The 18,463-nt window shown below is 45.5% G+C and overlaps 1 protein-coding gene across 1 annotated transcript in view; it reads right to left on the bottom strand.

Moving 5' to 3' along the window:
- The window catches only part of DAB1 (DAB adaptor protein 1), a 282,123-nt gene that overhangs the window by 22,051 nt on the left and 241,609 nt on the right, over positions 1-18,463 (bottom strand). Inside the window, exons 8-11 of the mRNA XM_014793827.2 lie at positions 13,112-13,162; positions 12,963-13,010; positions 8,225-8,287; positions 5,518-5,626 (exon numbers count right to left, since the gene is read on the bottom strand). Coding sequence (XP_014649313.1) covers positions 5,518-5,626; positions 8,225-8,287; positions 12,963-13,010; positions 13,112-13,162 — 271 coding nt within the window. The remainder of the gene's footprint in view (positions 1-5,517; positions 5,627-8,224; positions 8,288-12,962; positions 13,011-13,111; positions 13,163-18,463) is intronic.

The following is an 18,463-nucleotide window of genomic DNA, read 5'->3' as shown; positions in this document are numbered from 1 at the left end:
TTAAATGCCTTTATGGAATGAGGCAGGGGCGTCAACAAACAAAACGGACCATATCCATATGAGATCTCCTAGTCCCGAAGCACTGAAATAAGAGGGGGGAAGAGGCATTGGTGCTGACATTTAAAACCTGAAACTTGCTTACGTTGCCTGTTGCCTCGCCTATCACATAATAATGCAGCGACTTGAACCTACCAATAGACTAAGAATTCTGCACCTTTGTTTTTCTGATTTACTTTGATGGGGCTCAATGGTTCTCAATGGGAGTGCTACCGCCCCCTAGGGGATGATTAGGAAATTTGTGGGTTGTCATGATAACTTGGTCAGGGTGACACTACCGGCATTTAAGGGGCCGAGAGCATTGATACTGGACATCTTCTAATGTGTGAGACTAATGTACACAGCAAAAAATCACCCCACGTTCTGTTTATAATTATTTGAGTATAGACTTGACTTTGAATTACATGGAAATTCAAAATTTCTTTGCACAGTTCTAATGCACTTACTTTTCCAGGAATGTAACAATTGTGTACATTGAGGGAAGACTGTGTTTCACCTCATTTGGAACACTGTTGAGAGTTGTTCACCAAACTGGAAAATCATGGTCCCTGACAGAAACACTTCCCATGGCATCTGAGCCAACATGACACTCCCGTATCAGTCTGTACCTGTGGGGATTCTATTTACGGGTATACACACCTGACCACTTAGTATGTTCTCTAGTGCGGTTGACCTGGGTATTTCCTTATTGAAATACATATTTTTATTATAAATTAGCTTTTATTTCTTCCTTATTTACAGATAGGGCATTATATTGATTTTTGAAAATTTGTGTAGGTAGGTTATATTATCTATAAATTCCACATTTCAGGATATTAAAGGAGACATTACAAATACTTGTCATAAAAAGGGGGTGCTGAGTCTGACAGGATGGAGACCTGCCCACGGATCTTTCAACCACCCCAACCCTGATGCCCATGTTGGTCAATGGATGGAAGGCTTCAGCCTCCAGCCAGCTTATTTTTTACTTTGCCTCCATCTCACCCTCCTCATTGCCGCCAGAAGACTGTTCTAAAATGCAAATATCACGCTTCATTGTCTTGAGTATAAGGCTCAGATGTCTTAGTTTGGCTTATGAGCCTTTGGGGGTCAGCCCCCTTGCCACCCCTTCATCCCCATTTTCCGTTCGTATTCCCACTGGCACCTTTCCCTGCAGCAGCTGCAAACAATACCCAACCTGCTCTTGCTCGTCTCTGCTGGTCCATCTGCCTGGAAAGCCAGCCCAAGCTCTTCCCATGCCTACTGCTCCTTCTCTGCTCTCTGAGGCCCGGTTCAGCATCGCCTCTGCTGGGTGCCTGCCCTGCCCTCTAGACTCAGTTGGTTCTCCTTCTCTGGGCTTGCACTGTCCCCCATGTTCATCTTGAGCACAGCACATGTCACACTGCGTTGTAATTGCTCAGTTGGTCTGACTTCCCTCATTAGACTGGAAACCGCTTGCTAGCAGGAACCGTTTTTCTCTCTCTCTCTCTCTGTCTAGTACAGTTTTTGGCATATATCAGCTGCTCCATAAATGCCTGAGACTGGAAAAGGCTCTATATAAAGGTGAATGAGTCATAGTAGAATAAATGCCTTCACTGCGTTTTTCCAAGTGTAAAATTAAACTCCAAGATCCGTAAGTGCTGTGATCTCTAATGATGCTACTTTGGTGGCAGGTTTTTCTTCCCCTTATTTTTTTTTTCCCACAAGGAACCAACAGATGGGCTGTGCACACTTTTCTGGAGAGAGCTATTAGCATGTCTCTCTGGCTTTATGCCATCTGCTTCAGACCAAACTACAATATTCAGATGAAAAAAAGGCAGCACAGGGTAAGTGGGTACCATGTTTGTGAACCTGCAGGTCTCACTTGCTTTTCCTGGGGGTCCCTGCAGCCTGGGCTCTCCCCAGACCTGTGAGCTAAGGCTCTCTGGCCACAAGGCATCGTGCATAGCTGATGGGACACCGCAGTGGCAGAGCTGGGGTAGCACTGGACACGGGAAGCCACGTGGTAGCTGCCACTTCAGCCACTTAACAGCTTAGTAACCGTTTACTCATTAATGTTCAACAGTGGAGGGAGGAGGTGCCAAGGAGCATCTATTTATGCCACGGAGTTCAGATCAATCATAAATCTCCTTGCTGTGAACTGAAAGGAAACACCTGCATTATTGCCTTGCAGTCAGAGTTTTTAAAAGTGTTGAAAATTGCAATTTATAACCAGATGCTGGCACCTGGGGATACCCTCATTATTTAAAAAAAGGAAAAAAAGCCAGACTAAAATGTAAGAAAAAACACTGAAAATTAAGGGACTCCCCCAACATTTATATAGCACTTATATGTTATTGCTTATCTACATTATCCCATTCATTTATTCATCCATTCATTCATTTAAAAAATAGCCCTACTGGGTGCCAAGCACTGATTTAGTCTCTGGAGGTGCAGTGAAGAACAAAAAGTTAAAAAAGCCCTTGCCCTAGTGGAGGTTACATTTTTGTGAAGTTGATCCTTGCAACAAGCCTCCGTGTAGCTGTTACCACTCTCTCTTTAATCTGTCCACGGGGAACTGCAGCTTCACGAGCGGAGGGCTGACGCAGCCACACGGGGCCTGGGTAGCAGAGCCAGGGCTCCTGATGAGCAGGGCAGCAGACGTTCGGTGACTGCTGACTTATGTCAGCACCGTTTTCAGTGTTCTCCTACATGTATTAACTCACGCGGTCCTCAGAACAGCTCCAGGAGGTGGAACTATTATCACCCCATTTCACAGGTAAGTTCCCCGAGGCTCAGAGGAGGTTTAGCTGAGTATGACACAGCTGGTTCGTGGCAGGGTCTGTGCTCATACATTGCACATCCTCTGTGCCCCCCAGCCAGCTCTGCATGCCCAGTCAAGATGCCGTCGGCCCAAATTTCATTAAATGTACTTTTGTTTAAATACTCCAAGAAGGTAAAGGAAAAAATATAGGTAGGACAAGACATTTTCTTCTACTTTAGAAACCAGAGTAATAATAATAGCAGCATTTTCCACACTGAGCATCTACAACGTGCCAGCATTTTTCAAGGCGCTTAACTTTATTTTCTCATTTAATCCTTGTGATATTGTCGCAAAGCAAGTATTATTTTCAATTCAAAGATGAGGAAACTCTGGCTCTGACGGGTTAGGTAATTCAGAACCAGGATTCAGAACCAGCCCATTGGATGCAGACGCCTCTAGCAGCCCATCCACTGTGCCGCATCCCCCAGCTCATTTCCCCAGCTCCCCACCACTGGCTGGACACTTAGGGACGGGTAGTGGGAGATTCAGTCGCTGCAGAGATTTTTAGGGCCAGTTCATGGGGGGAAAAGAGCAGATGGTTTAACACCACCTGAAGCCCAGTTTTATTCCTTAGCATACCTGAAGTTGGGTAAGAAAGTGAAAATATGCTCATTGAAATTAATTTCAGACCTATGTTCTAAAATTGAAATCTTGGAGGTAATCTATCAATTTTTTTTAGCAGCTGAAGAAACGGAATCTAGATGTGAAGTAGTGGCTTGCCCGGAGTTTGCAACAGTCGGTCAGGTAGCAAGTCTGAAATCCAGGTCTTCAAAGCCCAGATCTGACACAGGCTGGGGAGAAGGCCCAGAGCTGCTGCACCTGACACGGCAGGTCCTCAAGGGCTTTCATCAATGGTTAAGGCTGGAAGACATGCGCGACCGCATCCAGTCCCACCCTCTCATTGATAAAGAAGGGAACGGAGACTCGGAGACTCGGAGGGGCCAGGCCACTCCTCTGCCTGCAGTCCTTTCCCCCTGCCACCTCCTCGCCCCCGGCCCCTCCCAGTCTGCTCACATCTCACCTGACCACACCTCCATTTACACCTGCCCTCCGCCTGCTCCAAAGCCCCATACTCTGCCCTCCGTTTTCTTCTGTCCATACCACTCACCATACTCTAACATATTACATCAGTCACTCCTTTTATGTTGCTGCCTGTCCCTCCAATAGAAAGGTAGCTCTCCATGGGCAAGGGTCTGTGTCTGTTGTCCTCACTGATACATCTCCGGCCCCTAGAGCACAACCTGGCCCAGAGTGGGCACTCGGTGAATATCTGTGGAATGAACATGCCTGCAAATTAGTAAATTTGGTGCCTAGATTTCCTGTCATCTGTTCCAGCATATCTTCAGGGATCCAAGAATGAGGACAAAGCATGGGTGTTCTGCGCAAGTCACGGAAGGTGGTGCCTTTCTGATGGAAAACTGTTATTCTTATTTAAAATGACGTGTTCTATTACACTATTCCCAAGGAAATTTTAATATCCATTTTAGGTAGGGAAAACTAGTCATCACCACTGTCCCGTTTTAGCAATGGGTAAAACAGATTCGACTGGGAAGCTTAGCAATTAAATGAATTTCTAGGCTACCTGTAGATTCTAAACTGTAAGTTAGAATCCAGTGGCTACCAACCTCTGTTGCTTCTGAAAGTTCATAATGATCCCTCAGCTTATGAGGAATAAGTGTAGCTATTTCAGAAAAGAGTATGAATTTTTAATTCACTTTGAATAACAGCAAGGTTTATATTTGGTGGCAAGAAATTGCTTCTAACGCTATGTAATTAAAAGTAATCATTTATAGAAAAAATGCAAGATGTGTATTCTAAATTATTCAAATTCTATTTGCCATTTATAAAAATAAAGTAGAAAGAGAAAGATGAAGTCATCTATTTCAAATATGTATTTAAAGAAAGAAAAAAGTCTTTAAGGCTCCCATGTATGTAAAAAGCAGAATATCACCTTTGGTGTTTTCCAAGTAGAGTGGCCCAGCTACATGGAGTGCCTGATGCCATGGAAACAGGTTAAGATGCCTGAGATCTCACCAATTTGTAACTCACTACAATACTGGTACTATATATATATTTTACCCTGTTGTAAAAGTAGTATATACATTTTAAAGAATATTAGGAAAACAGAGCAAATACTTTGTAAATCACCAAGAGCCCCATCACCCTCCCAATTCACTGTGAGCAGTCTGCTTTGTCCCTTAGGTGTCCCCCTTTGTGTGGGGAACCTCCCCTTCTTTGAGTCTCCATCAAACGAGGCAGATGCCTTCTATCCCTTAGACCTCAGGAGGTCTGTGGAGGGGTGACTCATCTCCTCTCCCACTCGCCAACTTCCCTCCTTCTAGCTGAGATGGACAGGAGGAAAAGGACTTGCACTGATTTGCATAGCTGCGTGTGCACTGAGCTCCCTAAAGCTATACACCTGAGTACCCAGGAATCTTGAACTTTCCGGGTGAAAGACATCACTGAATTCCAGCCCAGCAGCATACCAGAGCTTGTAAACACCACCCACACACCCCTACATGACAGCTTCTCAATGTCACCTGAAGCGTCACAAGGAGAGAATGGTAGTTCCACAGATGTTCTGGCATATTCGGCAGCTGGTTCAAGTCAACTCTTTCTCTGTTTCGATGAGTGGAGGCCAAAGGAAGGGAAGGGGAAGCAGGTGGAGGAGGGCTTACCTGAGGGTACAGCAGCAGTGCCGAAAGGTACAGAACCAAACATGTCTGCACTCGCCGGAAGTGTCTGGGATGAAGACGGGATAAAGGCATCACCTGGAGTTGCAGGAGTCTGCAGACAGAGAGGCAGAGGGTGCATGAGGCTCCTGGGAGACCTGGCTCAGCCGTCCTCAAGGATGGGAGGCAGCAGGTGCAGGAATTAAGTGGGAGGGGGGTGCTGCAGAAGCCAGCCACCGTCCAGGCCACTTATGTGGTGTGTAGACCAAGAGCTGGTTACACAGATTATCTATAAAATGGGAAAAATGATTCCTGCCTCTAGAGCTGCATTAAATGAGGATTAAATGAGGCCATGCATTTAAATCACTTGGTACCACGCTGAGGCATATAGTAGGTGCTCAGCACACGATGGCTTGTATCATGACTGTTTAGTTTAAGCCCCTGGGGGTGTTTTCAGGCCATCAAATGATTCCATAATGTCTGGCGTTTACCCTTTCGAGGTGGTCAATTCAAACTGACATACACTCACTCAGGACCAGCTCAGGGCTTGTCACTCGATCCACGGTAAACAGACAGTTTTGGCTAAAGGAACAAAGAAATCTCAGCGACTGGGCAGAGACTCTTGTATCATGGTGCCTCCCATAATCCTGCCTGAATCTTCACTTGCAGAAACAAGTCAATATATTCAAGAAGATGAAAAAAAAAACAATACCTGAGCAGCTGCACACTATACCATACCTGGCCCGTGCTGGAATTCTAGAAAGGTCTGCTGCATGAACTGGTGGGTAAGGGGAGGGGATGCTGAAATAAACACACCAGCACTCAGTTTCTTTTTAAAGGTTCACAGCAGGGCCGACCCCGTGGCTTAGCGGTTAAGTGCGCATGCTCCGCTACTGGTGGCCTGGGTTCGGATCCCGGGCGCGCACCGACGCACTGCTTCTCTGGCCATGCTGAGGCCGCGTCCCACATACAGCAACTAGAAGGATATGCAACTATGACATACAACTATCTACTGGGGCTTTGGGGGAAAAAAAAGGAGGAGCATTGGCAATAGATGTCAGCTCAGAGCTGGTCTTCCTCAGCAAAAAGAGGAGGATTAGCACGGATGTTAGCTCAGGGCTGATCTTCCTCACAAAAAAAAAAAAAAGGTTCACAGCAGCCTTTTGCCTACAGAGTATGTTTATTTGATGCCATAATATCCTTATTTTTTTCCCCTTGGAACAGACTGGGGCAAGCAATTAATCCTGAAACCATGGCAATTAGACAAGGCCATTTTTAGATCAGCAGTTTGCGTGACGAATGGCATTGTCCTGAGGATTATTAACTACCCATTTGGACTGCACTTGGGTTCAGGGCCAGAAACGCAGCCGTGAGCTGCTGCGTTAAGCACTTTTAAACACAATCAACACCATTCTCTTTTCCCCTATGTGACCTTGGGTGAGTCACATGCCCTCTCTGGGACTCAGTTTGCTCATCTGTAAAATGAAGGGGATAAGGTTAGAAGATCTCTTCAGACTTTCTAGCTCCACAGCCTCATGGTTCTGAGATCCCAAGTGCCCAGGATGCAGCTGTTACCCCGGGATGGAGGAGAGGATGAGAGTCGATAGAGCTGTCTAGCTTCCCTGGAGAGAGGAGCTGCTGTCCCCTCCTTCACGTCTGCTCTGGACATCAGGCGTTGGGAGCAGGGCAGCTGTGCCTAGATCCCCTGGCAGCAGCTGTGGGCAGCAGGATCTTGTGCCATCTGTCCTCAGCGGTGAGGTTATAGCCTTTTCTGTGTGAGGCGCATCTCGCCAATGAACCATAGCACCACCCTTCGGTGTGCACAACTGCACGGCGCCCAGAGGAGGCGCCCCCTTCCAGCAGCTTCAGCTGGTGCAGCTGTGGCTGACGGCTCTCCGCCCACCTCCGGGGAGTGGGCAGGGAGGAGCTGGAGGGGCCATCTCGGCTCTGTTCTTTGCTGTGGCTGCAGGGTTGCCTTTGAACGCCTCCAGTTCTCAAAGCACTGGGATTCTATTTTTCTTCGATTTTCATTCTTTTTTTCCTTCTTGTCATTTTCAAATTACGGCTCCCTACCATCTCTCTTTTCTTAAAAGCATTGACTGATACCTTGCTGGCTGAAGCTGGAGCTGGGAGTCCAAAGCTTCATGATAAGCTCAGCAAAGCTAGGAGGCAAATTGGGGGTGGGGAGGAAACAAAAAGAAGACGGGGAGAGGAAGGAAGGAAAGGGGAGAGGAAGGCGCCAAGAGGGGCGAAGAGAAGGTGTTTCGTGTACTGGGCTGAGCACCTGGCTGCGCGGGCTCTGGGCAGGTGCTGACAAATGCCTCATCGCGTCTGTCGTCCTGTTGGGTTTCTTGCCCATATTCTCAACTAGACCATGTGCTCCTTGCAGGCAGGGGCCACATCCCATTCATGCCTCTCTCCACTGCGCACCATATAGTGATTAGCCCCGGGATGGCCTGTAATTGCTGATGCATGGTCTCATTTATTTCTCAAAACAGAAGCATGTATCATAATTCCTTTTAAAAAAAAAAAAATGGCAGAGGAAATTGAGGTTTAGAATTGCTGGTTAATTTGCCCAAATCACAGAGCTTGAAAGAGCCCAAGTTGAAACCCACGAGCAGGACTCTTTCATCCAAAGCCCATATTCTTGCCACCGTGCGACTGAAGAAGGAGAGGGGAGGGATGCAGGGCTCAGAGGGCAGTGCATACTTACGGGGGGAGAGGTTATATCAGGAGGGGTGGACATGTCCCCGAAAAGTTCTAATTGGGTCACAGCCTGAAAAGACAAAAAGATAATGATGTAACCACAAGGAAAGCTGACGCTGCTGGATACTGCTTTAAAAACAGAATATGAGGACACACGTTTCTCTTTTGCATCATGACTATATAAACAATAAGCCCAGCTGGTCATTACTATACCTCATGATCCCAAAGACAACATCTTGGATGTGGCTAGAATCAATTCTCGCTTCAGTGTGTCTGGCTGTTTCTCTGGGTGTAGCCACCCCTCATAAGCAATAATAATGCCACTTCACACATATCGACCATCGAATGCCAGCGCTGTCTTTCTTCTCCAGGAGATAAAGGCCCAAAGGCAATCCTATCATTTGTTTCTCTTTTGTGAGTGTATCCACACACACAAAATGCACTTCCTGTGCTAAGTATAGCAAGATGAGACTTCACGGCCACTTCTCAGGAAATGCTCCAGGAATGCTAACCCTGAGAGGTAGGAATCATCACCCCCATTTATACAGATGAATCGACTGAGTCTCAGAGAGGCAACCTCCAGGTCACCCAGGCCGGAACTTGAATTTTCTGTATATAGAGCATGCAGGTAAGTGACAGTCCCTGAACGAGTCCGTCTTTAGAATAAAAAATGCAGTTGGAGGAAAAGAAAACATATTTAACACCAGGAAGGGTATCAAAAACAGCCCAGTATACACACTATTAATCACTCTTAGGAACTCCATCACTGCAGACACGGTACCGTCTATATCCCCATCCATCATCCGGGAGTGTCTGAGCAAGGCCAGCCAGAGCAGCGGAAGAAGCCCTTTAAGATACACTCGGAAATTAATCTGCATGCACTTCCAGCTCCAGACTGTGGGAGTCCGTGGCCAGGAATCGAATGGCCTGACTTAAAGTATATAATCATGTGCTTTGTGCAAACCTGCCCACGGAGAGAAAAACACGTTCTGCTCATCTTTGGATTTTAAGTGATAGCTTCTAGTTGGGGGAACCTAAAAACACTGCTCCATAGAGCGGTCAGGGAGAGCCTGCCCTGCCTGCCTCGCAGGACCCCTGCACGCGAATTCTCCTCTACCCAGGAGCGGCTGCATATCTACGATTTGCACAAAGAAAGGCATGTTCTCTCCTACTGGCAAACGAGTGAGCTCTGGGTGCTGGAGAGGGCCCCACGCCTGGGGACACATGTGAGTTCCACCGTTTCCAACCTCTGCAGCTCCTCAGCATCACGCTGGTGGCTAACACTCTCTGCCGTGCAGATTGACTGACAATATTAACAGCAGGACTTGCTTTGACATTTGGCTAAACCTGCTTAAAAAGGTACAAAAGGCTCTTCCTGCTGAAAGGAAAGCAGCTTAGCTTGGGTAACTCACTTTTAACTCTTCCCCTTAAGCTCTCAGACTGAATGATAGTGCTGGCACACAGTAGGGCCCTATAAATATTAATTTACTTCCCAAGAACACGATTATTTTCCTGCACGCATTGCACGACTGTTCGGTGCTGGGAACATGTAATGGGAAATGCCAGGTCCCAGCCAGCAGGGAGCTTCCAGTCAGGTGGGGATGATCCACAGATGCAGATAATCTCAAGGTAATGTGGCAGGAATGGTGACAGAGGTCTCTGTGGGAGCACCTAGAAGGAGATCCAGCCAGCTTTTGGCAAAGGCGTTTAACGAGGGTTTTCTCAAGGACTTGATCTCTGAGAGGAGCAGTTAGCCAGGCAACCAAGAAGAGGAGGGACGATCAAGGCAGATGCAAGTCTGTAAGCAAGAAGGATGGAGGCCTGGAACAGCCTGACCGGGTGGGGTATACGCCATTGGGCATAAGTGGCTTGAGGGTGGAGAGAGGAGCAGGAGAGGAGACCGGCGACAGGGACAGGGGCAAGGTAGTGTGGGGCTTGCGTGCATTTCCATCTTTTCCACCAACTCTTTACTACCATGATTCTCTCTCATACAGTAACAGTCCAGAGTCATGAGATGGTAATGAAGCAGCCAGCATGCAGGGTGCTCCCCCACCCGGCGGGACCCTAAATTCTTGCTTGTTTTCAGTAAGCCTTCTTCAGCATGTTAACAATATTTTATATTATTTGGTGAAACTATGCCAATCCTTTAGGCTCTCTCCTAAATTCATAAAAGAAGTAATTCTATTTAATCAATTCAAATGAAGCTTCTGGGCCTCCTCGCAATTGGAACTCAATGCTTTTAAAATGGCCCACGACTATTTTCAGTGGTAGGAAAATATTAAAATGAAGTTAATAATTAAGTCACACAATTTACATTTCAAATGTGTTGAACTCGTGGCACACTTTTACTAACATCATAAATATAATTTATTGGCTAATTTTCTCCTTAAGCACAACTTTTAAAATAACCTTCATTCTTGAGATATAGACTTTTCTCTTGCCAGATGATTTTCACTCAAGGATTAAACGAGAAAAACACGCAGAGGCATAAAACATAGATTGTTATTTCATTCCATTGGATTTGCTGTTTAAATAGAACCTTGAGTTAATTAAATTTTATAGAAAAAGGGGATTCTTAGGCTATAAAATAAAAATAATTCTAATAACCACATGTGATTGAAAATCTGGAATAATATCTTTTCACAGCTTCTCTCCCCATGTTAACCCTAGTCCTTTAATTTGTAACCTAATAAGCCATGTTCCATCTGATAATATTGTCATAATTAATCATTTTAATGACCTCAAGAGAATAAAACTAACCATTCACATTTGTAAAACACTTTACAGTTTACATTTTCCTACATTATCATCATGTCTGATGCTCACTGGGCCCCGTGAGGTCAGCAGCACAGGTATCTATCCTCATCTTGCAGATGAGCTGAGACCAAGAGGTTAAGTGGCATGCCTCTGATCAGTCAGCTAGAAGAAGCTGGGCTTGACCCACAGACCAAGTAGCCTCTTGTTTATCTATCGATCACTTTACCAAGCCCTAGTAAGCCTTCCTAAATGGTGGAAGTCCAGCCCCACGATATTCTCTAAGCAGAAGTCATGTTCCTAAAAGGTCTGCCATGATGTACATCCATCTGAAGAAGTCATCTGGAAGGTCAGCTCGAGATGCCTGCTTGCCTTTCCATTATTGGCACTTCAGATGTCTCCAGGCAGAGAGAGATGTGGCTGTTGATGGCAGATTCTGCCCCACTCTGCCCCTTCAGGGTAAGCAGAGTGACACTGGAAGCCACCAAGCCAGTGAAGGGGAGGAGGAGTGTCTTGGCTGTTGAAGGGGGAAACCCTTCAATATCTCCAACAGGCCAGTCCCCTCCCCAGCCATTCTTTGACATGAAGAATGGATGTTTTCACAATAATATCTGGAGTCCTGTACCAGTGCTGTTTCAAGACGAGTCTCCTGGTCCTTCTCTCAACTAGACTGCTGCAACCAGCCTCCTGGGCCCCTCCTGTAGAGAAGTCCTGAAGGTGTCACTGACGAAGGCTGAGATGTCCTCGGCTGACCCCCAAACACACTCTCACAGACCCACTCCGTATGTTTTGGCATCAGGAAGTCCTTCATTTAGGAAAAGGATGGAGCCCCTATTGTGCATCAGCTACTGTGTTGAGAGCAGGGGATACAGGGACAAGTAAGGCTTGTTCCTGTTCCTATTCTGATGAGCTGGCTGTTTCATGGACAGACAGACCTACAGACACAATCAGAGCAGTGTTATGGAGGGGAGGAGTACGGGGTTATGAAAGGAGGGACCATCTCAGGGCCTTTGCACATGCTGCTCCTCCTCCCCAGAGCACTCATTCCTTCCCCCATTGCCTTTCCCACCCATCCTTCAGGACATAAATCAGAAGATTTTTTTTTTCTGGAAAGTGTTTCTTAACTCAATTTACACCCCATTGCACTACCCAGAACAGCCTATGTGATAGTTGTAGATCAGTGGTTCTCAACCTTGGATGCACTGGGGGAAAAAGACTGATGCCTGGTTCCCACCCCTCGAGATTCTGAATTAGTTGGTTTGAAGTACAGCCTAGTAACTTGGACTTTCAAAGCTCTCTTGGTGATTCTAGTTTGCAACCAAGGTTGAAGATCCCTGTCTTAGAGGCTTTCCAAACACCCTGTATCAGGAGTGATAATATTCATTGGCCTGTGTATTATCCAATCTGAATAAACACTGGCTGCAAACCAGTACATCTATTCCAGGATATACACACTGGATAGCAGCCTTGCCTGGTTGTTATTCCCATAGGTGCACTTGGCACATCCTGTTTATGTGTCTGGATCCCACTATACTGTGTTATACTACACTATATTAGGCTAACTACCTTACCCTGTCCTATCCTTTGCTATGCAACGTTGCATTATGATATACCATGAGCTTCCTGAGGACAGGGACCTTGTCTTCCTCTCTACTACATCTGTAAGATCTATCAGAATGCCTAGGACATGTTGGGAGCTTGAAAAATATTTATTGAATGAAACAAAAGGGTGTCACTTCCTCTCCAACATGCTCTCTCTCTCTCTCACACAAGCACACACACACACACACACACACACTCTCTCTCTCTCTCTCTCTCTCTCTACTATTTGACCTCATCGCAGGCTCACTGATAGTCTTCCTGTGAACAGTAGAATAGGCACCCATTGGAGCAAAGCAGAGCACCTGCCATTCATGCTGGCTGGCCTAGGATAAGATGGAACACATGAGAATGACCAGAACCCTCACTGAACAAGAGCCTGGAGGCCTTACCTTCGTTGCCTCAAAAATCTCATCCAAGTCCATCCGCAAGTTTCTGTTCTGTAACCACAAGGCACGACTTATGAGCATGAGATGAACGATGGGATGATGACATGAAACAGTTAAAAACAGTGAACTAGCCAGAGCCCTCTCATTCTTACCGGAGTGGCCGCAGCAAACCGTTCTTCAAAATCCTCAAACGTACGGCCGTTCTGCAAATGTAAGGGATGATGAATGAGGATGAGGTGAATGACACACGAACGACATGGATTTATGAGTTTAATGATGACGGTGTCTATAGTTTACACTCCCGTGGTCTCAGTAGGCAGGAGCTATTGCCAATGTACTGTGAACACCCTGGAATATGTTCCCAGCATAAGCAGATGAGAAAACATGGGCCTGATTAGGAAGCACAGCAAAGGCAAGTTTATAAGTTTGAAGCCCATCTTTCTGAAATTACAGACCTTACCCAGCCAGTCTCAACAGTGGCAACAGTTAAGAACATGATGTTAACCCTTGAGATATTTGCTTTAAAAGGAAAGACTGTCATCATGTGCTTTAGCCAAACCTGACTCTTCGGAGCAGTCTGTGAACAGCTAGTTTTGTAAGTGCCTTTGTGCATGTTGTCCTCTCTGCTTGAAATGCTCGTCTCCTCATCCCTGCAAGCAAGCTCAAAGCTCACCCAACTCCCCAAACCCAGCTGAAAGGCCACCTCCTCCACGAAGCTTTCCTTGGTCTTCCGAGCTGAAAATCCTCCTCTGATAATCACAGCACGTCATCTGTGCCGATTACACTGTGAGCTTCCTGAAGCAGGGGCCATGTTCCCGAATCCCCAGCAGCTCATGGAGGCTCTGGCACAGAGCAGTGCTCAACAATATATGAACGAATGCCTGTTCTAAAAGCAGCTGGCAGTTGACCAAATCCAGTTGTCTGTTAATTTTTTATTTCATTGTTTATAATTGTTGAGAATTTCACTAAAATACTCCATAATATTGCTGCCTCTGCATCCCATTTTATGTGGCCGAGCGCCCCCTGGGGCCTTGAACTGACACCAGCCCCTCGGTGAGGCATGCCCTAGGGAACAGCCTGCGAGGTCACGAGGGTTGTAGATGTCGTTCCTGATAGGCCTCCCCAACAGCCCTTGTGATAAGCAGTCTCCCCACCTCCCAGGGCCTTCTCCTTATGCACCCTTCAAATAAGACCCCCACGTAGCTTACCAGAACCCTGCTCTTTTTGGTTCGAATTGACCAATCCGGCCTCAGCCCAGGAACTCCAAAGCACTCTGCTCTGGTTCCCTAGTAAAGGCATGAGCCTAGGTTCTGCCATGCTCTCTGCCTGAACCCTGCCTTGACCTCCCCACGTGGCCCCTCCTCCAGGACCTGTGAGTAATAAACTTCTCTATCTCAACTCCCTTGTGGTCTTCTGTTGAACTGTGGCCACCATCCGGGGGCTCTACTTAACAAATGCTAATTTAACAAAGCCACAACAATAACATATATTATAGATAATATACATAATATCTACTATATATACATATATATTTTTAATGACCATGTTTTGGTCTATATGTAAAAGCTAATTATTCTTTGGATGATTTCCAGGTAGTGTAGCATTAATGTGCATCAGATAATATTGACCTTAAGTTGGAGTTACTATGTATGAACAGAAATAATTGCATCATTTCCTAATTCTGAGGAGGGCTTCCTATTGGCAACGGAGGAGTGGAGAAGTCATCACCATAATCACTTCCACCCTGACTGTCGCAGACGTGGCTATGACGTCACTCAGCCCCAGTGACAGGGTTGCAGAGCAGGAGAACCAATGTGCCTATGCCCACCACGGCCAACCACCAGTGACCTCTGTCATCAACCACCTGCTTCCACCAGGCTCTGGCTGGCCTGGAGTCAACTAGGGCTGAGAGAGGAGAAACCACAACAGATAACTACATAAATTATTATCATTATTATTTGGCCAGAGGTGCAGAGAGGTGGTGAGACAATATTAGTCTAAGTGATCCTGTAATCTACGGTGTGGCCTAAAAGGTTAAGGTTATGTCGCTACATCCTTTATAAATTCACACTCTTCTAGGGATTTATGGCACGGCCCCTACCAACTAGCTCTGGGTCATAACTTTTAATAAAAACATTTTTTAGTGTCCAAAATCTCATTACATCTGTCCAATATAAAAAAGCAAATGGCTTCAGAACATGATGGATGAATTAAATAAATTTGAAAAACAGCCTGTGGTAGCATCTCATAAAAACCCCCACCACATAATGAAAATGTTGAAGAGAACCAGCGTTGGCGTGAGCCCATCACTTTCCTGGTGACAGAGAGGTGGCCGCTGGTGAGGTGTGGAGCTGGGGCAGCATGAGGCAATTTCTGAACATTCAGATGAAGCTGGATCCGGGCATGCGAGCAGGTGCACCTATCCAGAGTCATACAGATACGGACGAATCCTGGCCATGCCACGCACTGGCCGTGTGACCCTGGACGAGTGACCCTGGACGAGTCAGTTAGCCTCAGTTTTCTCATTGTTAAAGTGGGGATGATAATGACAACATCATCTCAGGTTTATTGAGAGGATTCACTGAGATGTGTGTGCAAAGTCTTGTCTGGTATCTGGCACAGAGCAGATATTCAAAAAATAGTAGCTTTTATTAGTATTTTTTCATCCTATTTCTTTTGGCTGATTTTTGCAATGCACAGACACACATTTTTTAATGTTAGGAAACTATTATGATATTTGGAAAAAGAAAGAGGAAGAAGAAACAAAAATCTTGTCAAAGGCCCCTCTTTAGAAACCACCCCTGCCTGACAGTGCAGGCCAGACCCTGTGAGAAAGGATGCCCAGAACTACCTGTCCTTAGTCCTGAAGCCCTCAGTCCACGCTTGGCCCCATCTTCTCCCTCTCCTCTCACTTATGGCTACAGTATTGCGTGATCATCTTCTTCCTACCCACACCTTTTGTAGCTGGCGCTTGTGATTGCCTTCGTGATCTGACCCTGGCTCAGTCATCTCTCGGAGCTCCTTCCTCCCGTCTGGGGTGAACTTCGGGAACACCCAGTGCACTCCATCCAGCCTGCGGGGAGATCCTTCCAGCTAGGGCACCTTCTCCTAGTCGAATCTCATGGGCAGGATGTGGAATCATTCCCCATTCTCCCTTCACTCCCAACTCTTGCTTTACCCACAATTACTACGAGAGTTTTAGTTCATTTACATGCAAGTCTTTTTTTCCCATATATTTTTCACACTTACTATCATAGCATGCACGCGGCTTTGTACTCTGCCTTTGAAAACTCAACATGACATCAAATTTACTCACAACTTAAACTTCCAGTGAGGAAATTTCAAGGAAGAGATTCTCCTGCGACAGAATTCTACCTGATTCTTCATTAAGACATTGAAATAAAGCTTCAGAGGGGAGTTTATCTTCCCAAGATCTCTTTCTGGAGCAGTGGTGACACTGGTGTCATAACTGAATAAGGTAACTATTAAGACCACATTCATGTTACTCTTGCACAAAAGTGACAGTGGATGAGATGGGACTTGCCGCGAACATGTCAAAAAGCATGAAAACTTATTTATGGCTGCCAAATCAGAAACCTGCGCTAGTTCTCATCCCTGGCTGCACAATGTAATCCAACTGACGCCTGAGCCCCGCCATTAGAGATTTGGATTCTTGGGGGCGGGGGCGGGGGCCCTGGCATTAGGAGGGTCTAAAAGCTCCCCAGGTGATTCTACTGTGCAGCCAGATTTGCGAATCACCATGCTGGGGAATGAACTCTGTGGGAATAATTAGTGCAAGTCCTACTGGGAAAACTGAAGGCATCTTGATTGATTATGTAATTGATTAACTAATTTCTTCAACAAACATTCACTGGGTGCTTTCCACATCTCATGTCCTGGCTAGACATTGGAGCTACAAAGATGAATAATAGATGGTCCCTATTCTTCTGAAGCTCAGAGCAGAGCCAGGACAGATAATCATTCTAGCTTGGGGTGAGACAGGAGTGGGACAGTGAGGGAACAAGGCTTCTAGATCTAAACTCAGAACTCAGCCCAATACTGCAAAAGAGTGAATTCAATTACCCATTTAGAAAGCTCAGGAGGAATGGATTAACTTAAGTGATTTGCAACTGCACCAAGGTGGGTACTATTAAGGCACGGAGTGATTTCAGGCATTTGAATGCATGTGCCTTTCCTTGGTGAGTAATTTAACCAGGAAGACACATGCTAATGAAGACTAATTCCCTCTGGGGTATCTAGAAGTTTATGAGCTCTATCACCTTTAGCCAAAAGCAAACAGTTACTTTCCCACTTCTTGGCAGAGAAAGATGAGAAAAACACTAGCAGTTGAAGAACAAAGTAGGGAAGGGGGGAGTTGACATGGAGAACAGAAGCTACGATGTTAAGAAATGATTTTTCCCAAGAGCAGCACCCTCCAACAGGACTTTCTGTGACGGTGGGAAGTTCTATACCTGTACTATCCAATATGGCAGCCAGTAGCCACATGTGGCTATCAAGCATTTCAAATATGGCTAGTGTGACTGATGAACTGAATTTTAAACTTTATTTAGTTTTAATTAATTTCAATTTAAATAGCCACATGTACCTAGTGGCTACTGTATTGGATAGCACAGCTCTAGATAATATATATTTAGAAAAACACTTCTGGTTGCCTGGGTGCTTTCTAAATACTAGACATATTTCTTCCTTATATATTTTCTTCTATCCTTTTAAAGAACACCCTACCTTGGCATTGACTGGAAAAGTTCTAAGAGAAAATTCAGTTCTTGGCTACGTCTAAACAGTACCACGAAATCAAATTCAGTTTGCAAAAACAGCAGCCTCCTTCTGGATGTAAAAGTTTTCTTCATTGCCTGGGCTAAGCCAGAGCCAGATATTTGTGGGGTTCTTCAAAGGAAGTTAAGATTCATGTTTTAAGTGGAAATCCATGAAGCTTCATCATCATTCCAACAAAATGGAATCCCATTTAATGCCAAAATGTTCCAGGCCTGCTGAGGTTTGGGGCTCTGTGGTCCTGTTGGACTCGTTGACTTGATCTAACAAAGAAATAGTTTGAGGATTTATCTCTGTAATAATTGAAAAGTTACCTCTAATTATTTGAAGTTGGGCCTCATTTTAGCAGCTAATGGCCCTCCTTCCCCCAGTGACCATTTCAAGAGGGTCCTAAAAGTTGTCCAAAAGGTTAGAGGGTAGAGGGAAATGCTTAGATCTTATATTTAAAGTTACATCATCCCTTGAAGTGTAGACAAGAGTAATATATCTGAAAATCCTTGGACAATGAAATATTACACGCAGTTTCCTGAAACTTAAGTTGGTCCTTGAAACAGCCTCCCCCCCAGCAATTTTTTCTTATTGTGGTAAGAACACTTAACATGAGATCCATCTTCATAACAAATTTTAAAATGTAGCATACAATATTGTTAACTATAGGGACAATGCAGATCTCTAGAACTTAATCATCTTGCATAACTGAAACTTTATAC

This window comes from Ceratotherium simum, chromosome 22 (assembly GCF_057802395.1).
Source record: "Ceratotherium simum simum isolate JZ-2026a chromosome 22, ASM5780239v1, whole genome shotgun sequence".
Classification (NCBI taxonomy): domain Eukaryota; kingdom Metazoa; phylum Chordata; class Mammalia; order Perissodactyla; family Rhinocerotidae; genus Ceratotherium; species Ceratotherium simum.
This window is presented reverse-complemented; position numbering and strand designations above follow the sequence as displayed.